At 41.8% G+C, this 26089-nt stretch overlaps 2 protein-coding genes across 2 annotated transcripts in view; both read right to left on the minus strand.

Annotated features, from left to right (window-relative positions):
• Positions 1 to 2901: 2901 nt before the first annotated feature.
• On the minus strand, positions 2902 to 10315 carry LOC129097637 (homeobox protein NOBOX-like). The gene is made up of 9 exons (XM_054606544.1): positions 10105 to 10315; positions 9751 to 9947; positions 7847 to 8009; positions 7635 to 7741; positions 7267 to 7418; positions 7024 to 7160; positions 6130 to 6397; positions 4160 to 4476; positions 2902 to 3516 (listed from the first exon to the last, which is right to left on the minus strand). The coding sequence occupies exons 1-9, from the start codon at positions 10313 to 10315 to the stop codon at positions 3068 to 3070; spliced, it is 2001 nt and encodes a 666-aa protein (XP_054462519.1). The 3' UTR covers positions 2902 to 3067.
• A 6735-nt stretch (positions 10316 to 17050) lies between these two features.
• sdc3 (syndecan 3) overlaps positions 17051 to 26089 on the minus strand; it is a 34570-nt gene continuing 25531 nt past the window's right edge. The window contains exons 3-5 of the mRNA XM_054606053.1: positions 22973 to 23931; positions 22094 to 22283; positions 17051 to 20176 (exon numbers count right to left, since the gene is read on the minus strand). Coding sequence (XP_054462028.1) covers positions 20010 to 20176; positions 22094 to 22283; positions 22973 to 23931 — 1316 coding nt within the window. The 3' untranslated portion in view covers positions 17051 to 20009. The remainder of the gene's footprint in view (positions 20177 to 22093; positions 22284 to 22972; positions 23932 to 26089) is intronic.

A 26089-nucleotide genomic window follows, 5' to 3' on the forward strand; every position in this document is an offset into this window, starting at 1 on the left:
CTTTCAGAAAATATTCTTACTATCAACATGGTGAGGTGAGATATTTAATCCGAGTCAAATCTGGTCCTTCCACTGTTTGCCTTGGTGTTTACACTGTTTTTGAACAGGCAAGTCTGTTCATATATATCCAGTAAGTTGTTGCTGTTTTCCCCAGCCTCACTCTCCCTGGTGTCCCCTGATCTTCCAAACCCAACACAAGTCTATTTGTTGTATCTTTTCTAAACAAACCAAACATCAACATCCTAATGCCTCCTGAACCAGAGAACCAAAGCACTGGAGGATCTCCAAACCACGCTTCAGCTTTGTTCCACAACCGACATTATTACCTCCAATCACTTATATCAATAAACCTCATCAACTAATGTCAACAAACTCCATTACTGGACTGTATCAAAGCAGTGTGTGTGTGTGTGTGTGTGTGTGTGTGTGTGTGTGTGTGTGTGTGTGTGTGTGTGTGTGTGTGTGTGTGTGTGTGTGTGTGTGTGTGTGTGTGTGTGTGTGTGTGTTCATACAGTCCCAGTGTTTGGAAAGACTGCGATGACTTCGTGTTTGACCACATCCATAAATATTGAAACAAGTTCCCTTTCTTCAAATCTCAGAATACTGAGTAAATATTGACACGCTGGAATCGGGTTGGACTAAAGCATCCCATACCTGTGATTACACACTCTCTCTCAAACACACACACACACACACACACACACACACACACACACACACACACACACACACACACACACATATGTATATATATATATGTGCTTACACACACACACACGTGCCTTCCAGCTGTGATCTAAGCACTCTCTGTTCACCACAGGGAAGTCCTGGAAAAATTAATTACAAAGTTAAACCTACATGAAACCCTCCTCAGTCACACATGCTAACTCACTGACACATGAAGGCTGAAACTGTGCACACTGACACAAGAGACAGATACACACAGTGATGGGCTTCACATGAACACAAATACAACCTAAATCCAGTGTAGAAATGTTGCTACACTGAGTTTGAATAGAGCTCTCACACTCTGGGTTTCATTCCTTAAATGAATGTGTTGAGTGTTTTCTTCATGGAAGAGAGTTTGAGAAATGAAGTTTTTATGTGTGTGTGTTTATGCTGCGCTTCTCCTGCCAACAGTAACAGCTCAGTAGCCAGTGAGCAGGAAGAGAGACGTTCATTAAAAACCCAAATACAGCAGTTACATAACCAACAGTTCTGTTCAATCCAGAACCCCCTGTGCTGCAAACACTCCTCCCTCATCCCCATCTTCTTCTCCCTCCCACGCCTGCTGGCAGAGCCCACCCATCATCCTCTCCTCCTCCCATAGCAACAGCTCATCTCAGCTCTCCTCCCTTGTTCCCGGACCGACACACTGCCTCGCTCCTCCACTCCACCCCCCCCCCCTTATCTGCTCCCCTGGTCCCTGAAACCTCCTCCTCGCTCTCATCAAACAGTTCCTTCTCTTACTCCCACATCATCATCATCATCCAAGCCTTACTTTAAACTTTACTTTACATACGGCAGGACTACGAAACAGGAATATTAACTAGAGTTGAAATAAAAAACTTTTTTATTTTACTTGCACTACTGAGAGCAAAAAATGACACTAAGGTCTCAAATGACATTTCTAGTCTCAGGAAAAAAAAATGCCTTCAGCTCTTTCAGAGGCGGAGTTTCATATAGGGATTTGGTTTCCACAAGCACTTACAACTGACTTGCATACTAAGAATAAACAGAGCGAGTTGTGCAGTTAGTGTGGGAACACAGCAGATGGCAACACTGATTAAGGATTTGGGCTGTATCAGTGATTGCCTGAAGGACCTCTACCCTAGAAACGACTGTCCTGTTTCCACTCCATCGGATTAGTGACTGTCACATATCCCCCGATTAAGGGACGTCTGAGAAACTGACATGCTGTTAAAATAAAATCCAGCATGTGGTCTTCTCTCATGACGGAACAGTGCCCTCTAGTGAAGCCACATGAGCAGTAAATTAGAGGTTAGCTGAATAATACGCATATCAATTTGGAGGTTATTGTAGTCTATACATGAACCTCCTTGGGTTTAATGAAATATGTATCTATCCATCCATTTGTGTTTCATGCCCAACAACCTGATTTTTATCTACGGCTGATCACCATCCCCATTTTTCATTAGGCCTCGACCTCTGAGTGTTCCTGATAGGTCTATCTGTATTAAATTATACATTTTCTAACAAGATTCAAATATTGACAATACAGTTAAGCTTCTGGGTAAAACTTTACTTTAAGTCCCTCCAATTAGCGTCTTCAAGCTATATGTACAAATTTCATGAATAGTTTATAACTAAGCTATAGATACATTTTACATGATTATTAAAGTACAATATTTGTCAACAATTAAAAACTGATATGAAGACATTCTATGATGCACAATGTGCTTATACACCAGCCTCTTATGGAGTTGTAGTTGACAAATACATTAATACAATAAACACTCCTGCTCATCTGCTTTAAACTACAATATAGTGTTATAAATCATGCATTATATGTTTGTATAGAGTTTATAAATGCTTAATGGGGAGACTAAATACTGTTAAGTTTTTCCTTTAACTCAGTGCCCACAGTTGTGCACTCTTTTCTTTGTCCGTCTCTATCATCTTCTAACTTTGTATCAAGGCTTATTGGTGTGTCTGGAATCAACACTTAATTAAAAACGTTCATGAATTGTGAACATGCATGCATATACTGATGGGGATGAGGAGAACAATTACATGTGGCTATTAACCCACCTCCCACGCCCTTCCCAGTCCGGCATGCAACAAAATTGTCTCAATAAAAACAATCCCTGGAGCAATAATGTAATGAATAACAATGTGATGGAGACCGCTGATTAAGATCAAGCGAGTTAAATGCAAAAGTAAAGGATTAACAGAACAATGAGCATTTATTGCAGCCAAGCAGCTTACATTAATATTTCTACTGAGAACATCCTAATAGTTATACAAATACAGAAATACCTACATTTACACAGATATATTAACAACGATACTTCAATCACACTCTCTCACACAGAAAAACATGGAGTCAAAAATGTATGGGGGAGAATTCGCAGTGGAAGTGGCTGTGAATCTCTCGAGGGCTGTCATACTCAATTTTGACACAAGGGGGTAGCGGAGAGCTGTCTGGAGAGGCAGGGCTGACCTGAGAGGACAGCAGGGATGCAGCCTTGGTCGGAGTAATCTCCGCTCTGAGCCTCGAGGGCCGCAGGGTGGAGACAGGAGGGAGGACGGCGCTGTTGCTGCTGGTGGAGGTGTGTGTATGGGTGTGTGACGAGCACTGGGAGTTTACGTGTGAGGAGCCGTGGTCCCCCCGGGTGAAGAATGAAGGTGGAGGCAGGGTGGTGGAGGAGGTCGGATGGTGATCTCTGGTACCTTCCAAGCCGGGGTAAGTTGGAGGGCACTGGGTACGCTGGTGGATGGCCGGTTGACTGTACATGTTACCCCACGGGTACGACTGGTACGCTGTGATCCCTCCTGCACGGAAACACACAGAGTCAACCAGAGATGTGAAAACTGAGCTGTATTAGAGGTGATGTAGCTCAGGAGCAGGACAGCACCTCAAACCCCCCCCTCTTCCTGTCGTATTTCTATAAATGCCTAATTGCCCTTCATACCCGTTTGTTCCCATTTTTCTGTGCCCCACCATCCTCTCTCATTGGTCCCCGAGGCGTCTGCCGAGCCCAGAAGCTATTGTGTCTTTTCCCAAAGCCTTCCCCATCACACAGTAATCATCCTGCTCCACCATTTTCATCTGCCAATCTTTACTCATACATTTCATATACAATAAACACTTTTACTGTGGCGTCCTGGTGCACAAGTGGCATGTTTACAGTCTAGCTCTAAAGTCACTATCAATAAAAGGCGAAAATGCTAAAATAATAAATACAATTTTGGAAAAAAGATCAGTTAATGTGGACCTTGATTGAGAATCAACTGCAACAGAGTAGAAGAGTGGGCTTTTTATTCCAAGGCATGGATGGATATGAAACTCTTCCAGTTGAATCATCAGTGTAAAAAGATGAATCACAACATCAAAAAATATCTGATTCTTTGAAACAAAAAATACCCTTGATTGGTTTGTTTTTGTTGCACCATAAAAATAAAAAAAGAGACTCACCGTGATGACCAGCCGACTGCAGCAGGATTTGTCCAGTGCTCTGGGATTGGAAGTAAGTGTGGCCTCCGGTGGAATAGGTCACCATCCCAGTGGAGTTTCCTCCAGGGCCAAAGGTCAGGTACGAGGTAGAATTGGAATCTGGAGGGTTAGGGGTGAGGTAGGGGGAGGGGGTGAGGTAGGCCATGCGGGGCAGAGATGCTTGAGGTTGATGTTGGGGCTGGCCGGAAGAGTAGGAGGTCTGCAGCTGGTAGGAGAGAGGGTTGTTCTGCTGGCCTGAGGTCAGGTAGTCCAGCTTCTCCCCAAAGTCAAAGAGAGAACTGAGGACAAAACAAAGAAGAACTTGATCAAAAACACACACCTATAAATATATAATGTGTTACTACAGATATACCTCTATGGTTTATATGGTATGCTTAGTTACTTCCTTATATCTCTGATAGTCTGTCTTTCTATCACTCCCTTCCAAAAGTAAGGGACAAGGACTTAAATGAGGGGGTGTTTGTTAAAGTTGCACCGAACGTTAACTGCTGAAATCAATGTGACCAAAACAAAGGAGCCCAACAGTAAGAATTTGGTAAGATTTGATAGATACAATGATTATTTTGTCACTTACATCAGCTGTCATCAAAGGACCCTCTTAAAGGGTCAGTTCAACCAAATTACAACAAGACTTGCATCTTATCTTTTTCCCACCTATAGTGTCAAATGCTGAGACGGCAATCAGCTGCCATTCATTGTGAATGGGACCTATTGTTGCAGCCAGGCACCGCTTGATGAGCTACAAAGATTTTTTAAAAAGGTGCCCAACGGCACTACAAGGGAATGTTGAGGAAAAGCTCAACTTTATGCAAAGGTCTTCTTCTAACAAACGGCCAGCAACAACCAGGCAAAAGTCAGTCTTGAGCCAGCACTTGTTCTAAAAACAGCAAAAACTGTTGATCGTCAGCTGCGGCGCCTTGATAGTTTTTAACAGTTTCAACAACACATACTACATAAAAAGAACTGCAAATAAGCTACTCTGAATATGCAAAAGAAGAAATAAACAACTTCCTTGTATGTAATGTGTGGCAGCTACGTCAGAAAACAGTAGTCGGAGCAGAGTATGTAGGCTTAACTTCATACTCAGCACAAAACACACAGACAGTAACAGCTTCATAAGAGGCCAGAAACTGTCTGTCACTTTGCATCTGTATGTGTGAGTCTAAAGTCATGCTGGCGTCTCTGTGAGGCTGTATTTATGCTCAGCACTACTTTGAGGTAAATGCAAACATCAGCATGCAATCACACACACAATGACAATGCTCACATACTGATGTTCACCAGGTAATGTTTACCATGTTCACCACCTTAATTATTAGCATGCTAGCTTTGGTCTGATAGAGATTGGTTTTGCAGGTATTTGATATGAAAACACAGTATTGGACAAATTTGCCTGAGACTTCTGCTGCCACTCCAATACAGCAGAATTATTAAAATGGTATTTCAGACAGAAAGTCCCAATTACTCTACAGAACATACTCTGAGCCAATCATGAATATTAACTGTTATTTTTGTTGATAGTAGTTCCAAGGACAATACGTTATTTTGTAATGTGGGTGAGCTGACCCTTTAAATCTCTTAACAGCAGGACTGGAACATTTATTTATAGTCATTGTTTGATTTTGTATTGTCTTGCATTGGGGGATTTTTTGTGCTGTGATACACAATTGTAATCAAACAAAAAAACAACATTTTGTACAAAGGACTTACTAACTGAAATGTCTCTCAGCATGATTTCTCAAATATTATACACCAGCAGAACCCGGCTCCCCACTACAACAGGCTCTGTCTGAGGCATCATTATACCAGTATTTCACAGGATCTCTGCTCCTGTCTGCAGCCTCTGTCCCCCTGTCAACTCTAGTACTCGTTGTCCCTGTTCAAATCATCGCCTAGTATTCATGTCACAGTCTGCTGTGAATCGAGCTGACCTGGTGTCAGTCTGCAGAGACTGGCTGTCTCGGTGTGCCAAGGCGGAGCCTCCCTCCAGGGCATCCAGGAACAGAGGTGGGGTGTGAGCCAGGGTGTTAAGGAGAGGCGGAGGTGGAGTTGGGTTGGCCTGGTTGTAAGTCGTTGTGAAAAGTGGGAGACTGGCTCGACGCAAGGGGGGAGGGCTGTGCATGGGACGGGGGTGGTACTCTGCCAACCCCCCCTGAGATGAAAGCTGGTGCTGGCCCACATCTCTCACTCTGGATTGACCTTGGAGATAACACATGGAGATAAAACATTGGTCTGGTTTCTGTCTTGTACAATATAAACATGCAGTGTGAAGGTCCACTGAGCACTGAGGTTAAACCCTAAACTCTTACAGACTCTCACAGCTTCAAGTTATTTCTTCCCCTAAAGGAAATTACAACTGATGGTTGTTTGGACTACAAAATGTAATTTATGGTATTATAAAGATACTAATTGTCCTTTATTTAATAAACTGAGTTCAAACCTCCCGCTGCTTCAGTTTAATTGTGAAATACAGAGATGGGAAATATTTTTGGGACTTAATATCAGTATGCCGAACACACAATTGTTAGCAATTTATTTTCTTCCATTTGTGATTTTAAAATGTTTATCCATAAAATGTACCATTACTACATGACCACATTTCACCACGGCCCCCACCGCCAGTTAAACACACTACCCACAATCAAATGAATGGGAAGACTGGCGTTTTTGCCGCAAATGCTAATTTGGTGTGAATGTAGAAGTCGGGGCATAAGGACAGTTCCTAAGAAACCAAACTTCTTTTGAATAGTAATTTAGGAGCACAATGACCTCATAATGAGCAGTACATTTTGAAAAATTGTGTATATGCATGTGGATTTCAACACCTGGGCTGTTGAGGCTGGCCAGAAGGTTGCTGTAGGAGGGCGGAGTCTGGTGGGACAGGTTAGAGAAAGAAGGTGCTGCAGGGGCGACCTGGGGCAGCTTATTGGCAAAGTGACTGGAAAAACAAGGAACGCCCTTACTGAAAAAGAGGAAAAACATAACTAACTACATGTCATACATCAAATAATGTTTAAATACAAGTCATTTGCACCATTTGAGGGCACACAGGGATATCACTGCAATACCTGTTGGGTGCCAGTGTGGGCAGGGTGGGATTGATCTGGTGATGTAGGGGGCTGCTGCTGCTGCATCCAGCTCTGCTCTGTCTGTGTTCAACCCTTGCTGTGATCGAGCGCTCCACCTTCCTCCACTTAGCCCGGCGGTTCTGAAACCAGACCTGGTTCACAGAATCATGCAGAGAGAAAATGGATATCAGGAAAAAAGACAGAGGATGGTGGAGGAAAATGGAAGGAAACTGGATTATAGGGGAGGTGAAAGAAGTTAATATCGAGGCAGAGGAGGAAAACTTAATTCCCTGCTTGTTAATTATTCTTTCTTCTAGGATGTGCATCACCGAGTAAGCAATATAAAAGGAGTCAGGGGAATTTCTAACCATAATCCTTTGAGGTGTGACACCAACTGAAGCAGCGATGACTTTCCTCTTCTCTGCGTCCGGATAGTGGTCCTCCTGGAACAGGGCCTCTAAATGCTCTAACTGATCTGCACGCATATGTACACGCACACAAACACACACAGACTGGGTGTAGGTCAATTTTTTGCATAGTCAAATCTGAACACACCTGGATAAAGTGATAGTTCGGTTACCAGTACTGTAGAGCGTTCGAGTTTTCTTCTTCGGTGCAGGGGGAAGCAGGCAGTTGTCCACAGTTTCTAATCCCGGCGGCAGAGGGAAGCTCAGAGCGCGGCCTCGACCCCTGCTGCTGTAGCGGATGGAGCGTCGGGTGGAGTAGACCTGGGTTATCTCCATCTGCCGTGAACCAGATAAACATTTCCTCAACTCAGTCAGATTCAATAAGTTAAGTATTGTCTGATTTACAGTATTCTTCCTTTAAAAATTATGATTTTCTCACTGTTAAGTATCAATAATCACATTTATTTAAAGCTGAACACAATTTTGGAGGATGTCAAAAAGACCAAAAGCCAACAAGGATGTTTTATCTGCCCAAAAAAAAAAGGACCAAACCCTCACGTTTGGGAAAGCTGGGATGGACAAAGTTTTGCTTGAAATCTGCTTAATCAATTCTCAAAATAGATGACCATTAATTTCCAATCAATCAATCAATAATTGTTACAGCTCCACTACACATACATTTTACTTGTTAGCGCTCTTGTATTGGTTAGAAAAACTGCATCCAAACAACCCACATGCAACATGATGCACTTACATGCCAGGCCGTGATTTAAAGGTTTGGGTTCGCTGTCCCAATTCATTTTATTTAGTAAAATCTGGGTAAAATGAAATGTCTTGCTAATGCTCATCGGTATCTATGTGTATTTATCTATAATCGTGTAGGTGCATTCATACTGGCAAATACTTATATATATATACACACACACACACACACACACACACACACACACAAATATACACACAGCCAAATATTCAAATCCAGTCCGCCATTTTCGCAGCTGCATCATTGATATTGCAGGAGGTTGTAGGTGTGGATCATTTCATACATATTACACAATAGTTGAACAAGGCAAATTAGGTATTATTAGAAATCTGGAGATCTTGCAAACGTGTCTGTTGGGCTGAAGAGGATAAAACTCATATACTGCTAAACAATACAAACCCACACAAGATTATTTTAAAGTGATACATCACAAAGTTTCCAAAGATCTCTAATTGTTCAATTCATATCCAACAATGTCACCAAAAGGTGAACATTATAATCTTTGTTAAGGTAGAATTTATAGCAGAGCTGTTGCATTGAATTGCAAATGATCGTACAGTTGCATCTAAAAAAGTGGCAACTGAGGGTATAATATAAATAATGTCACACACTGTAATACAATTATTGATTAAGTCCTAACACATTAAAGTCTGTTCACTGGTCTTGGGAGGTGCTGCAGTAAAAATAAAGTTTCACAGAGAGAGCTGTGTGAAATGAAAGAAACAATATCTCCTGTTTTGCTGCATGATTTTTCCAAGTTCGAGAACCCCACGAGCATGGACACTATGCCTTTACCGGCCCATGTGGGATATATGTTAAAGTGTAATATTACACTGAAGTTTTAAATAAAGGAACATTTAAAATAAGTTTTTGGTAATCCTCATTATGAAAAATGACACTAAAATCTTTGAGAACGTAACTAATATTTTCTTCATTAATGCTGCATCATTGTAGTCAGTTTGTACGGAAGTCTATGAGACAATGACCCTACTTCTCAATTGATTTATTACCTCAGTAAACATGAGTTTATGGTCAATATCGCTAGTTTCGAGTCTTCTTCAATGCAACATGAAGTTCATTTAGTCAGTTATGGTCCCATTGAGAGTTATATAGACCATAAAGCAGGGAATGCTTTAGGGCGCGGCTACCTTGTTATTGGCAGATCGTGGCGTTGTCTCTTCTGGGATATGTCTGTGTATTCGTTTTAGAACTTTAACCCTTTAACAGTTTGGTTTCACTTCATGAAAGTTAATTGTACAATATTGTTCACTATAAGTTCACAGTGATTGATAAACAGTGACTGTCTATTCTCACCTCGAGCGGCTGAGGGCCCTGCTGGTGGAGACTGTGAGGGAGAAGAGGGCTGTGTGGCCTTTTTGTCCCGTGACGCTGAGGAGGTGCAGGTTGGATCGGGACAGGAGGTTGTGAGGAGTAAAGCAGGGGGAGAGGGACCGGAGGGCAATACAGCCCCGCCCCCACAACCCAGGTAGACGGGATCAGACAGGTCACAGCTGTTCATCAGTCCAACGTGAGGCTCCGACAGAGACAAGCTCTCCTCTGAGTTCATCGCTGACACCTCCTGTGTTTGACTCTCCTTCTCCTCCTCAACACGCTCACTAACATCTTTTAAACTTCTCCTGTTTCTCAGTCGCTCAGTTTGCTTCTTACCTCGCCTCTTCCTACTCTTTTTCTTCTCGTCTCTGTCCTCTAGACTTGTTTTTTCTTTTTCCTCTGGCTTATCAGGCATTGTTTCCTTAATGTTCTCAGTCTCGTTGTCTTCCATCTGCACCTCCTGCGCCTCCTCCGCTCTCAGCCTACTGTCTGGCTTCACCTGCTCCTCCTCTTCTCCCTCTGTCGCCCTCACTTCCTTTTCTGACATAACGACTTTCTTTTCTTTGTCCTCATCCCCCTCTTTTCCGTCTGTCTCCTCTCCTGCCTCTTCATCCTCCCTCTGATTAAAGACTTCCTCCTCCTCCTCCTCCTCCTCCTTCCCTTCCCTCTGCCTCCTCTTCCTCCCTTGGTAAATCTTTGTTTCCAAATCCTCCAGTTCCTCACACAGAAGGCTTGAACAGTCTGCAATGGAGTAAAGTGTGAGTTTTTTTCACTTTTGTCCAGGACCATTTTCATTTAGACTACAGCCGGTTATTTATCACTACTTTGTGTCTAAAATACTTTCTATTAATCAAAACCACACCTGAAGGTGGTTCATCGCAATCGTAACACTTGTACCAAATTCCTGCAGCCAGATTCTTCCAACATGGACTAAGAAGGAAAAAAGCACATTACCCCTGTACTTAAATTACCAAATTAGCTTAAGGTACTAACTTTAAGGTTTATTGATAAGTAAGATATGCTTAAAAGATAAGAAGCACTCATCGGTCTCTTTTATTCTTGCTGTACTGAGTCTCGATTCAAAGCTCTGTGAGGCTGTCTATAGTTTTTATGCTCCCAGTTGCTTAATTAGGCTCCCTGAGGACTCCAATTACTTTTAAAAGCAGCCTTAAAACATTTATTTTTCTGTTGCCTTTTCAATGAACTGTATTATATCCGTTTTTATAGAAATATTAATAGAATCCCTTTTATTTTCTTATTAGTTTTTTGGGAGGTAGATTTTTTTCAATCTTCATTGTTCCCTTGTTAATCTTTATGTGAAAGGCATTAAGCTTTCCCCAGTGTATATAATTCGATGTATTCTGTAAATATAAAGCTGAGAGGTTTGGAGTTAAATGTCTCTGGTTTGTCACAGGCAAAAAAAAAACTGCAAAAGTGGTCTCAAATATGTTTTGTGGTTCTGAACCTTTTAATAAGACGGCCCTCCAGACCAACATCGGTTCATTATGAGTTCCTGTTTAAAACAATAAAATCATATGTATAGAATTTTAGTACAGGCACGTTGACACAGAAGTATTTCCATCAAGGACTTTAGCAGCCACCAAAGTAATGTCTTCAGTATTTTTGGGAGGCTAAAGCGAACCATTTAAAGAAACCTTTCACATGGTGGTTAAATTATAAACTGATTAAAGCAGTTTTTCAACTCTGTGTTTGTTTGTTTTTTAATTTGGACTTTTAGGTTAATTTACCATTGAATAACTGAATCAGGAATATTCATATGATCTATTGATTCATTTTTTGGTCTATAAAATGTCAGAAAATAGTAAATACAAAAAAAAAATGATCTTTGCAATTTCCCTACAGCCCAAACTGACATTTTAAAAATCCTTGTTTTAGACCAACTGTCCAAAACCTGAAGATATTCAGTTTACTATCATAGAATACTAAGAAAGCCAGCAAATGTCCACATCATCAAAGTAGTTAGACCATGTTGTATGTAAAAATATGTAAACTATAACCAACATTTTAGAGACTTCATGTAACATGTTTTAGATAAGCCCTGTTTATCTAAAATCCTGTCTTTGGCCGTGTTTCCAGCTTTTTAATAACAGCTAATAAAGATACATTTCATCCATTTATTTGACTTTATATCAGTACAGCTGAAGCCATATGCCTATTGATTATTTCCCTTTAAAAGTGACTATAGTGTAAGAAATGACTTGATAATGTTGGAATTATGTCTTTCATATTTCATGAGTCATGGTGACCTGAAGGTTGAATACTCCTTATAAACGTCATCCTCGAGGAGCTGCAGTGACGTCATTAATTAGTGTCCCAGGTGTGCAGAGCCTCGAGCACCTCACCTGACCTTAATTAAGTGTGAGCAGCTAGCTGCAGCTAAAGCAGCTAACCTGTCCCCCGCCTACAAACACCGGGTCGGGAATGTTAATAGTTTAAATTCTTAAATTGTCTCAGTGGAGTTGAGCAGCAGTGGGAGTTTCACCTCACAGGGAAGATTACGAGCTTTAAATACACCCAGTAAAGTTTTTCAAAAGTCTTTCAAAGTTTGCAAAATGACACAGAAAGTTTTGAGTCGACAGAGGAAAAAAAAATGGCCAGAGCCAATAAACCAATAAAACAATTAAAAGTCGGACTAATGTGCTCACCAAAACCTTCAGCTCCTTCGCAGTCTTCCTCCATTGCGAAAGTCGAAACCAATAAACTTGTACTAATAATCAATTAAGCAATGCAGGGTCACGAAGCGGTTTGCTCCTGGACTGGAGGCTAATGAGGTTGATTGATTGATTAGCCTCCCTCCCTCAGCAGCGCGTCACGGAGAAACTGAAACAGCCAATCAGTGACCAGAACAGCTCCAATCATAACCTATGGAGATAGTGTGAGAGATGATGTTTAGGTTTTACCCTCAGTTTACATTATTTAACAAACGTGTATTGTTTGTATGCACTGAATCTGAATGTCACTGATTCTCTCTTTTATTAAATCCATTTGTTTGTTATTTTCTACATTTTCAACATTTTCAAGTTTACTGAGCTGATTCACCAGCAATCCATTTGATCTATAGCTAAATTTATCAACAAAAAGATGTTTAAATATAAAACACCTATAAGCTTTACAAGGCTGTCATTTATCATTTTTTATTTTATTTGAGTCCCATGTCGAGTTTATATAATATACAGTACCGGTAAAAAGTTTGGACACACCTTCTCAGTCAACTACTTTGAAGAATCTAAAATCTAAAACATTTGGTTTGTTGAGCATTTGTTTGTTTACCACATAATTCCATATGTATTCCTTCATAGTTTGGATGTCTTCAATATTAATCTACAATGTAGAAAAAAAATAAAAACAAAATAAAGAAAAAACATTGAATGAGAAGGTGTGTCCAAACTTTTGACTGGTACTGTATATTTGTGTTTTTTTAAATGTTTTGAAATAGAGACAATAAGAATATATTTGTCTGTGGTTGAAAGCAACTAAGTACGTTTACTCAAGTACTCAAGTACAAATTGGAGGTACTTTACTTGAGTATTTCCATGTAGTGCTATTTTCTCCTCCACATTTACTTGGCTGCTATAGCTTCTAGTTACACTTTTTTAGATTAAGATTTTACATAAAAAAAACATTTGATATGTTTATAAATTACAGCACATTATTGAGGATTAAACTAATTTGTCCTTGCATCTTTTGGCGTTGGAACGCTAAGAAAAAAGTAGTGAGTTCAGATGTCTATGAGAAGTTAAAAGCTCCTCTAAAGAAATATTTCCTCTATAAGCTTCTCACTTAACCAGATGGTTTTACATAAATAGCAGTTAGAGGCTAAAAGAGGTAAAGCGATCCAATATTATATAATATATTTCATTAATAAGCAAAGATTGAGGAAAAGTCCACTGTAGCAAACTCAAATGTTTTCTTACCTGTTTAATCATCTCAAGACCCACCAGATGTGTCTCCATGGAAGGGTCCTGAACCACAGGTTGGGAACCACTGCATAAAACATTAAACTGTATATAAAGTTGTCAAACTTAAAACTATAGCTCCATCCTGAGCAGCTAAAAAAGTAAAATTCAGCTTGTGTATCTAATAATGTCATATGATTCTATTTTAGTCAAAGCTTAAGAGTATTTTTACTTTTGATACTTCAAGTACATCTTTCTTGTAATGTAGTATTTAACATTGTGGAACAGGTACTTTTACTTAAAAGGTATGTATTTGTAATGCCAATGTGTGAACGGATTGTAACTTAACTTAAAAACTCTCTTCATAACTCCCTGGTATCACTTTAATGTGCCATAATGATGTTAATTCTGCTGGGACTCATGTGGAGCATCTCGATTAAAATTACTTTTATTGTCGCATCTATTTTTTGTAAGATCGGGTAGCCTATAAAAAATGAAAAATCAATGAGGCCTATAATTAAAAATAAACGTTCCCCTGTGAATCATATCACTATCAAATTATACTGTAGGTTAATAAAAGATCATAAATGCATTATGATGTGTTTTGGGTTTTCAGTACAGTTAGACTCAACTGTTAAACACTGATGGGCTGCAGCTTTTTTAGACATTCTATTCAGACATTTCTGTTTCCTGAATTCTAAAAACACCAGAAACATGAAGCAAGGCTGAAGAGTTTCAAGACTTTTTATGTGACTCCTTCACACAAATCAATGTCTACTTACAACCCCTCGTCAGTTGAAAATTATGAACCCAGTGTGACCAGTTCAACAAAAGAGTGACATTTTTCCAATTATTTTGACTAAATAAAGGCCTTAAAACGTAAAATGTGCAGTAAATTACAAGAAGACATGCAAAAGATTAAGCATAAAGATAAATGTGAAGTCTGAAAGGAGTTTGTGATCTTGAAATGTGTTTTCTTCTTTGCTTTCCAGTTGATAATCTTGTGATCCTTCAGAGTAGGTTGAAGATACATAATGAGGATCCTCTGAGCTTTTTACTCAACAAAGGGCTAAAACAAAACAAAAAGTCTTTGTAAAATAAAATACACATTTACACTATCTGTTATTCGGGTTAAAATCAGGTTGTCTTTATTCAGTTGTTCCGCCGTTACCCACCAGATGGGGTACTAACTGGACCCCAGGCACCTGGATCTTCCTCAGTCTACCCCCAACTCTACTGTTCAGCTTCAACTCCTCTGTTCTCCCCCTCCCAAACAGAAAAGGGCTCACATAAAACCCCCATCATCTTCTGTGAGGGGCACATTTCCATATCAGCAGCCCTCTACCCAAGGCCAGAGCAGCTTGTTGTCTCCTCTGGATCCGGGGAAAGGCCGTCTGCAGACTCCCTGGTACTCCTCCACATCAGGTGACCTTGGTTTCATCTGGTTTGATGCAGAGAATATAAACTGAAGCCCCATTTAGAATATTTTCCTTTCCTGTGTGCTCACAAATCCCCACAGACAGTTTATCTAATCACTTCAGAAGTACATTTTTATGCAATGGCTTAAGAATAATAACATCTCTGGCTGTTTCTCCCATGAGGAACTACTGAGTTCAGCAAGTGTAAATAGGCTGTTAATAGGCTGTGATCACACTTGTACCTAAACATATATATAAATATACACAGTAGCTCTGTCTGAGAGCGCAGAGGCATGCAGTGTTGTGTGTAATGTTACTGGGTCAGAAATGGTATGAAGGCCAAGCTGCTGTGTGTGATAACACCAGAGTGAGACTTCATGTCTGCATGCAAGTTCTTTAGAATGTATGTTACCAAAATATCTTGTCATTCTGAGCAGCTTTTTTTAAATCTTCTGCTTCCCTTTTGAGTCCTGAGTGACAAGTTTGAGTTCAGTCCAGCACCAGGAGCAAGTTGAGTCAAAGCCAAGAAGACCAAGGATCCAAAGGGTCAGCTCACCCAATTCACAAAAATAAAACCCCACATAGCACTTATGTTTCGAGATCTCTGTCCCTGAGAATTCTTCCCTTCACCCCAGCAAAAGTGAAAACAGATGGAATTTCATTTGTAACGCTCACAAAGTTGACATATCATGTGTAAATAATTCAACAATAGTGTGTCTTTCCAGCAACTCCGTGTCCTGGTTAGTTTGGGTTCATCCAAAGACCACAACACTTTTCACTGGATTTTAAGTACTCCTAGAGTAACCAGGACAGTTGCTGTTTCTGAAATGTCATAATTGATGTGAGCGCCAAAAAGCGTTTTAAAGTAGAAACAGAATTGTCAGAGACAGTTATGGGGCAAATAAAACGAATCCAATCAGCACGGCTACACACCAAAAGAGGTTTAGTATGGAAATGTGTTTGTTATTCAAGTCGATCATCATTTTAATATTCATAGACATTTTATGAACTGCATTCATTTTTTAATTAGGGGCTGGAGAGATTACTATTGATGAAGTCAAAGCAATGATACTTGTGTTGAGCTCTTCTGACAACTACAGGTACATGGGGGGATAATGAAAAAAGCACCAACATGGCATTCTGATCTAATTTAATTCATAGCCACACTTTTTATTATTCTGAAAAGCTTTTCTTGTGACAGCAGATTCTTAAAAGGTAAAAATATTGTGATTAATTATGTAATATATTATGTAAAGTATTTCAGTCTTTTCACCCCTTGTCTATAAATGCCTATCACAGGGGGCAGGGGTCTGTCCCAGCTGACATTGAGTGAGAGGTTGGTTCTTCCTGGACAAGTCATAATTATATTAATGAACAAAGACAGATTACATTGACCCCTAGAGGCTCCTTAAATTCCCAGCATATTGCCTGCACGTTAATTGTTTTTGGCAATTCAATTAATGGTGCATTTGTTATTGAACTAGCTCATCGACAAAATGGTGACTGGTTTTGTTGCCTTATCTGTCAAGACCTGTATCAAAATCCATATTACTTTAGTTATTATACATTAGCTAACATGGTGAAAGTTTATAAATTGAGTCAGATCAAATTACGCAAACTGACACCCTGAAAATCTGGAACCAGGTTCTATTTTTCCAAGACAGAGGTACCGGTTGGTGTCTAGGTCTCTGTGCAAATGATGAAGCTGCAATGTGTTGTCTGGTGAGTGCACCGCACTTAAAAGAATAGTTTGACATTTTGCAGAATGCCAGGAGTGAGACGATAAGATCGATACCAGCCCCAGCTTAGCTTAGCATTAAGACTGAACACAGGGGAAACAGCGAGCCTGGCTCTTTCCAAAGGTAGCAGTCCACCTAACAGCAGTGTCTTGATGTATCCACTTAAACTGAAAAAAAGACAAGAGAGGAGAGATTTACCCAACCAGGTTTTTTATTTGGAACAGAGTGGCAGATTAGTGACAGGGCGGTGGCGTGGAGGATCCGCCTCCTCTCGCTCACTCAGCCAATGACAGAAACTCAGCCTTAAAAAAATGCAAATGTATAAAAACAGGAATGGGAACAGCAAACATAGAGTAGTGTAGCCTCCGTTAGGCTTCACACACACACACACACACACACACACACACACTATCACGCATGCATACCTACACTCACACACGTACAAAGTCACCCTCACTCTCTCACTCACACACACACACACACACACACACACACACACACACACACACACACACACACACACACACACACACACACACACACACACACACACACACACACACACACACACACACACACACACACACACACACACACACACACGTCTTATTTGGCTACGCAGGCTTAGATGGGTACAAACACACATGTTTACACTTAGACAGTCACTTTAAAAAAGACGTGTTAAGATCATTCCTGCCTGTGAGAAAGTGGCGTGTCTTCTGCCCGTTTGTCCCGCGGCAGAGAGACAGACAGGCAGACAGACGGACAGTGAAAAGACACAGTCAGTGTGTGTGAAAGCTACCGAGAGGGACCAGCTGCCCCTCATTCAGCAGTGAGCAGACGAAACACTCTGAGACACACACACGCACGTCGACAGGCCAGTCAGTGTACACAAGAGTCTGCTGTGAAATACCAAGGTGAAGCACTCAGGCATACACACACATACACACAGGTGGCGTGTTTAGACGGGGTGTATACACACACACACACACGTATATTCTCACACTGGCAAGGGGGCAGGCGACACACACACACACACACACAGGAGTGGAGGAGGTGTGTTACCTGTCTGTGGAAGAGCGTGAGAACTGCTGGAGAAGGTAAACACACACTCAACCACAGTACATTCCAACTTTAACTCACCCCTCTTTTCTTCCAAACACACAGAAGCACACACAGGCATCCACACACACACACACACACACACACACACACACACACACACACACACACCCAGACTAGTATAGTTTTGACTCCCATGCATGTTTGTTCTACAGTACTGAGTATAATAGAAGCTACTAGCCCAGTCGCACTGGTGTGGTTATTGTTACAATCTCTTAGATAGAAGCACAGCCCTCCTCCTGACATTCCCCTTCCCAAACTAAAACCCGTCCCCCTCCCCAAAAAGAGCCCAACGGCAGGTAAAAGTTGACCCCATTAATACTAATTCAGATAAGATTTTGACTGAATTAGCGCATCTGGGTGCAACTTCCTGCACGGATTCACACTTCCTGGTTTTCCATTAAAGCCCCTCTCGCTTCCCAGAGGCCCCTCCCATCCCCAAACAGAGAGCCAATGGTGGAAGGAAAAGAAAGTGAGGCATGCTAAAGGTGCGGTGGGGTGGGGTTGGGGGGGTATCGGATGACGTGATGACTGGACACGTAGTTGTGCTTTTACACAAACAGACCAAACTCTAAACCAACCGACAACTGATCGATAACTAATCAATAACATATTGAAACCACCTGATCTCGCTCGTATCACAAGTGATGACTATCACAATGACGATGATGATGATAATGGGTTTGATATGTGTTTGAATGATATAATTAACAGTAGTACTAAAAGACGTGTGTGGTGTATCTAAATGCACAGCAAGTAATATATCTGCACTTGTTTGAGTGTATTTGTATGTATGTGTGTGTGTGTGTGTGTGTGTGTGTGTGTGTGTGTGTGTGTGTGTGTGTGTGTGTGTGTGTGTGTGTGTGTGCGTGGCTGACGAGAGCACAGCTCATCTAAAGTGATGATGGATGTGATGAATAAAAACTCTTCATGATCATGCAGATGATTAGTGATGCCAGAAAGGATATGCTGATATTTACATATAAACTTTTTTTTTTAAACTGCTAAATACACATCCTCCTGTTTAAGTATTATTATCATTATTATTATTATAACGGTATTATTATTATTATTCACCATCCAGCCCAAAACATTGATATATTATTGGTTATTATTACTATCCGTAACTAGTCTTTGTACAGCTTAGAAAGAGCAGATTGGCCGCGTAAGCAAACCTCTGACCAGCCAATGTTCCCACAGCGGCTCCTTGACGTTGTGAAACACACCGAGGGTTGAGCTCTGTTTTCTGGTTGGCCGAACACAGAGAGAGAGTCTGAGCCACCTTCAAGCAGATACAAGTGTGTGTTTGTGTGCATGTGCATGTGTGTTAGCGTGTGTTTATGTGGCTGTATGGATGTGCGTATGTGTCTTTGAGCACCGGAGGGATGGAAGGCACAAAAGAGACCTTTCCTCTCACCTTTGACCCTGGGCTCTGTGCGGCCAACCAGACGCTCTGTGTGTTTTGGGAGGTGAGGGGCAGAGTCGAGCCCATCGCTCTCTCTTTCTTTTGTGTCCCGCTCTGCTCGTCTCGCCCCTCTCCTCTCCCTTTTTCGCTTTAGCCTTTTCAATCGCTCCATAAAATAAAAAAAAACAGAGGAGGAACCTTTTTTGTGCTGGAAAACACAGGATAAGAGCTTGTGTTTTGTGTTGTTTTTCTTACAAAATAATCATATCATTACATACACAACAAGAGAATCTGTAGAATATTAATAACAACATTTACTTTAAAAACATCTCATGTGTATGTGTTATTTTTTCAGAATATATTTGGATTATTTATTTTTTTTCCTCTTTTTTCGTTTTTCATTGAAAAGAAAGTTCCAAGTCCGCAGAGAGAGAGGCGCTCTCAAGTGTTTTGGAGACGAGAGGAGAGAGGGATGAGGAGAGGCGAGTAGACGAGGGGGAGGCGACGAAGAAGAGGAGGAGGAGGAGGAGGAGGAGGAGGGGGCAAGGAGTACGGGGGCTTAGAGTATCTTTCTCTCTTCTCTCTCTCTCGCTGTTTCTCTCTCCCTCGGCGTGCGGTGCGTCTCTCTGGCATACGAGTGTTATGCATAGAACTCCTCCTGCTTGTCTGGTTTCTGGTAGGTGACGGTGGCCTGTTTGGGTTCCTCCAGCGTGTAGCTTCCCTCGTCCTTCTTCTTCATCCTGTACACCAGCAGCATCACTAGGAAGGCCGCAAACAAGGCGCCCACTACTCCTCCCACTATCACGGCTGAAGGAAGACAGAAAGACAGGTTGCAAATCTTAAAAAAAACTTCCAGAACATTACAGATCCTGAAAAAACACTCAAACAAAAACACTAAAACTCCATTAGAGCCACATCCTGCAGCAGACTACATCACTACTGCATCAAACACTCCTAGTCTGAAAGCAGAGCAAAACTACCACAGCATCACTATCACCTAGCTGCTAAGTGAAGACTGATGAGCCTGAATGTGCCAACATATATTCTGAGTTGCCAACAGCTTTGTGCTAAATTGCAGCCCTGCAGTGCTACATGGTAGTTTAGCCCGATGTGGGCCGGTGAAACCGATCTGCAGCCGCTGCATTTGACCACCTTCTTCTGCACACATCGATAATTAACTCTTGCTGCATGCAATAGATTGTTTGGTCATCAAATGGTAAAAAAAATAAAAAGTTTTCCTTGTTAAACTGATTGGTATTGACGCCAAAACAGAGAACAACTCCGAAATGCTTGAGGAACATTTTGTTTCTTTTCATTGTGTGGGAGGTGTTTACTTTGTTTATTCCATTACTGCCAATATCAGAGTACACAGGCTGGGCTGCTTAAAATACTGTAACGTTTCATCATGCTCCGTCACTGCAAAAGCATGTACTTTTACAATCCCTGATTCTACTGTGGAAGACAATTGTGATATTGGACATGAAAATGGAGAATCGCCCACTTTCAAGTGCACCATTTGTGGCTACTACAGCCCTGTAGCATGGCTGTATAGATTTCCATCCATCCATTATCTGTAACCGCTTATCCTTTACAAGGTCACACAGAGGCTGGAGCCATTGAACGAAAGGCAGACCCGGGACAGGTTGCCACAAAATCACAGGGCTGTACCCATTCACACCAACACGCAATTTAGAGTCAACGATTAACCTAACAAGCATGTCTGTGGATTGTGAGAGGAACCCGGAGAAACCCCAGATAGCACAGGGAGAACATGCAAACTCCACACTCGTGTAAGATTTAGTCTTGTTAAAATGATGAGGCACCAGCCACAGTTCTGTGAAACATTATATAGTTTTGGGAGGGCAAAAGGCCAGAATAGCAATAGCTTTTGATGAAAAACAGTATGAGTGAAAAACAACAGCAATCAAAGAACCATTTGATCTGAAATATTTGACTTGGGCAAAAGTAAGACTGATTGAAATGGAAATGTTGTTTTATTCATCAAAATTTAAAACAATGCAGAATTTCTATTTTACCTTTATGACCTGACAAACTTTGTCATTAAGTTGATTGAAATAAGAAAATACGCCTATCCCTGTTTATCTTGTGTTCTTTAACGTGTTACTCCAACAGATTAAAGTGTCTACACATGTACAGCACTACGTGGGTCTATCATACAGACAGTCTAGTCTAAAGTCTGTTGCCTCCTGCTCTTTACCGATGACCAGGAAATCAGCGAAAACCAGCGCCAGCAGTCCACCAATCAGAACAGCTGAAGGAGAGACAGAGAGCCAGTCAGGTCAGACAAGTTGGCTGCTCCCTCACTTTCTACAACAGCTCTTTGGGAAGAGGAGAGGGGGCGCATTTGAAAAGAAATTGGATTTACCCAGAGGGAAAATGATGGGAAAAAGAGGGGAGAAAGGAGGGGGGTCGGGTAACCCAAGGAGAGGATTGCTTGTTCTCAACGGGTCAAACAGGGCTAAGTAGCACATTCACCTATCGTGATGAATCTGCTCTACGTGGACACGAGGTAATGCCAGTTTGTCTTAGCAGCTCCCAGAAAGCAGGGAAAGACCACAGGAGGCAATGGAGGAAACCTAATCTGGTGATCTAGGAGGTGGCTACCAAGTGGTTCATTTGACAGACACAGAGCTGGATGACAAATATTTGGATAAAAACGTACAAAAAAAATCATTAGTATTAACTTTATTGAGATGTTCTCACCTATCAAGACCTCCTTTCTCTCCAGGATGTTCTTCTGTGGCAGCTGGGCGGCGGAGCTTCCTGCGTCCACCGTGTTGCCGATCAGATCAGGATCCACTGGCATTATACCTCGACCAAGATCGTTACGACGATCATCGCGGATCTCGAAATCTCCACTCGGTCCTGCAACACCCGCCTCGTTGTTACCGTCCTGAGGCAGAGAGAGAAGAAGTGAGACTAACGACAGGAAATATACATTTGATGTAATCACATTTGTTCCAGGGAGCTACTACTCTGAAACGTATCCAAACCAACACAAAAAAAGAGAACATTTCCATGGCACATGAAACAATGAGCCTCTGTATGTTCTGGTTGGTGGAAAGTTTCATATTGTCCAACGGGTAAAGACACTTCATAAAATCTGGCAGCTTAATTACAATGTGGAAAAGCAGACAAATGTAAATGCATCATGCTTCATTTGCAGGACGGCTGAAAATAAACAGAAGCACAGCAGTCGGAGAAACCACTCTGGTCTGTGAATACTTAAGCTGTCAGTGTTATAGAGTCAGAAGAACCGTTTGGAACAAAACTGAGCAGTTTTTTGGTACCGACCGTAATGAGCGCATTCGTACAGAGCTAGTAAGTTAGTCCTGTGGCCTTATTCAGTTATTCTTTGATCAAATAGTTTCTGATTTTAATCATTGTTACGATCATCAGTAGTGAAAGTATAAAGTTGACTTGTGCGTTATTGGTTTTGGTGTTTTAAACAGATTTTTTTACAATATGAAAAATCCTCTCTACTCCCTGTTGTTAAGTTTGGTGTTTTGTTTTGGTGGGTGAAGAGACACTAAATAAAGACACTGCTCCAGATCTATATTAACATCCCCCTGTCAGTCTCACCTGTGTGGTTGTGGGCTGCTGCGGACGGCTCGTTCTCTCCGTTGGCACCGCCTGAGTGGCTGTCGTCATGGGAACCCTGGGCCTGAAGGGGAACCTGGTCTTGACAGTGGTGGCGGCGGCGGCGGTGGTGGCGGGTGCAGCTGTCGTGGTCTCTGCTGTGGTGGACACGTCTTCTTCTGTGGTGGTCTCCATGTTAAAGCCTGGGAAAAAGGCTGAGGGTTCAGGTGACAGGTAGACGTCCTGTTCTTCTTCTGTGGTGCTCACGTCGGGGTCGTAAGAGGGCGATGCACTTTCTGCAGGGCTGGTTGCCGGGTTGGTGGTCACCACGGGTACGGCTGCAGGGGATCTTGGGGCGGCGGTGGTCTGGGCGGCGGCCCTGATTCGTTCCAGCTCTCTCTCTCTTTCAAGCTCACGCTCCCTCTGCCTCTCTCTCTCCTTCTCTCGCTCTCTCTCACGTTCCCTCTCCCGCTCTCGCTCTCTCTCCTTCTCCTTCTCTCTCTCCAACTCTCTGACCCGCTCCCTCTCTCTTTCCCTCTCTCTCTCCCTCTCCAACTGTTTCTCCCTCTCTCTATCCCTCTCCAGCTCCCTCTGCCTCTCTTGCTCTTTCTCTCTCTCCCTCTCCAGCTCTCTCTCTCTCTCTCTCTCCCTCTCCAGCTCTCTCTCTCTCTCCCCCTCCAACTCTCTCTCTCTCTCCTTCTCCAACTCTCTCTCTCTCTCCCTCTCCTGCTCTCTCTCTCTCTCCTTCTCCAGCTCCTTCTCTCTTTCCCAGAATACACCACTCTCTCCGTCGGCCTCGGTGGGCATCGGGGTGGCGATGGGGTCCTCTGGGATGGGGCTCGGCTCAGCTGCGGGTGAGGCGGAAGGGGCGGGGCCTGTAGCCTGCGTGGTGGAGAGGAGGAGGGGCTCTTCTGTAGTGAAGGACACACCCGCCGATGTCGGCCTCATACTGATCCCAGGAACTGGAGAAGAGAGGATTTTGAATTAAAAAAAATACTTATATCATTCACACATCCCGTTTATCACTCAACGCACCCACACACTCACACAAACAGTAAATAACACAAACAGTTCATCAGAAACTGAGAATACAGCTCTGTTTGAAATCAATGCCCTTTGCTACTCACTACTCCCTTTATAACAAATTATCACAAATGTAGTCTCTACTGAGCTGTAAATTGAGATTTCAGGCACTTATGAGTCACCTTAACTTTGTAACATCACTGACAGGTGTAGTGTTGCATATTTTTGGGGATCTATAAGAAGTGACGCATTGCGCGGTGGGACTGTTAACAGAAAGTAGCCACAGTCACTTCTTGTTTCATTTCACTGTGGGGAAAGCGTTTGGAAAACGTTTTGGTACGGCTGATGGAATGGGACCATAATTAAATTGGATCAAAAACACTTGTGTTTACCCTGCTATGTCAAAATGGCTGCTGGGGAAAGGGTTTGGGGACTTACAATGCACAGGCAAAAAAGAATGGATAAATTCTGTAAAAATATAATTTAAGAATTTACAAAAAGACTGGAAACTACATTTCCCATAATGCAAAAGATATTGTCTTTATGCAAGAGCCTCCCTGGCTAGTAACACCCTCCTCAACGCTGGAAACATCCAACTCTGCGCCCCTTGAGGTCTTTGTTGACTTTGCTATGACATTTCATTCGTGTTCAAAACTGAGTACTCTCCATGACCTTTACGTGTAAAATCAGTGCTGTGCTCCTTCAGGAGGTCCACTATCTGTCCCCTCTAATCTTAAATGTCAATACAACCGATCACACAGCACAGCTCTGTTTGTTTTGTCAAATCACTTCAGGATCGTAAAGTACTGCAGTGATTTTATTGACAACTGAGTGCAGCAATCACAGTTGCAATCAAACCGCTATTTTCTGCTTGTTTAGCTGTCTGACAACACAAACACGAATATGTAAATTACGACTACAGTAAATGTATTAAAACACAGAGAGCAAAACGGAGGTTTAACCAACTGAGACAAGGCTGTCTGTCCCTCTCCTCACCAGATGTTCGCTGTGATGTGCAGTTTGGTTAAGGGCAGACTGAAGATGAGCAAAAAAATACTATTTTCCGCTTGTGTGGAAAAGTGTTTCAGACAAGGATTTTAACAAAAATGACCTGAAAAAAACTGAAGTGGATGCACATAAACAGCACTGTCAAAATAGCTTAGTGTTGACAGAGTCTGGACGAAAGGAGAGGAGAGGAGATAAAAGGAAGAGGAGAGAAGAGGATAGAAGAGAAGAGGATAGAAGAGAAAGGAAGAGAAGAGGAGAGGATAAAAGAGGAGAGGAGAGAGGAGGAGCGCAGACTAATCCTTTCTCTTCTTAAATCTCATAATACTATTATACCACCTTTCATTTTGTTATAGCAGGGAAGCTCCCTAGGTTGAAAGAGAAACAAATTGAATTTACAGGCACAAAGACATGAAGGCTGACAGAGGAGCTGGAGAGGATATCGGAATATGGACTCCAACAATGCAGCTTCTGTAAACCTATCAAGCGCCTCAAAACACCACATTCTGACGCAGCGGTGACACAAAATGCACATCTGTCTGTCGTAAATGAGCTTTTGAGATAAAGCAATTTGCTGTGTAGCTTCTACCGCAGGGGGTGTCTCTGCTGCACTCTCCTGCTCTGAATTGTACTTATCTTCTCCCAGAGATTGTATATTAGGTCATGTGTGTGAATGATTTAGTGCGTGTGTGTGTGTGTGTGTGTGTGTGTGTGTGTGTGTGTGTGTGTGTGTGTGTGTGTGTGTGTGTGTGTGTGTGTGTGTGTGTGTGTCTGTCTGTCCACGGCTAATCTTGCCATACTCCTGTACCAATCAGCCTATTTTCTTTATTACTGTATGTTAAAGGTGTCTCGTAGATGAATTGATTCACACTTCTTGAAAAAATTTTTGATTGACTGTTTTATACCATTATTGACTACTGACTCTTTGCTCCACTTTAACTTGCCGGTAAGGGCTCTGATCAACATTTTTGCAAAAAAATGTCATCAACGGATTATGAATTCTTCCTCTCTTGAATTGCATTTCTATGTAAAATAATTTCATGCATGAATGTATGTGTATATAACTATTGCTTAGCAAATGACAAACTGAAC

The sequence above is a fragment of the Anoplopoma fimbria genome, chromosome 10, assembly GCF_027596085.1.
Source record: "Anoplopoma fimbria isolate UVic2021 breed Golden Eagle Sablefish chromosome 10, Afim_UVic_2022, whole genome shotgun sequence".
Lineage (NCBI taxonomy): Eukaryota > Metazoa > Chordata > Actinopteri > Perciformes > Anoplopomatidae > Anoplopoma > Anoplopoma fimbria.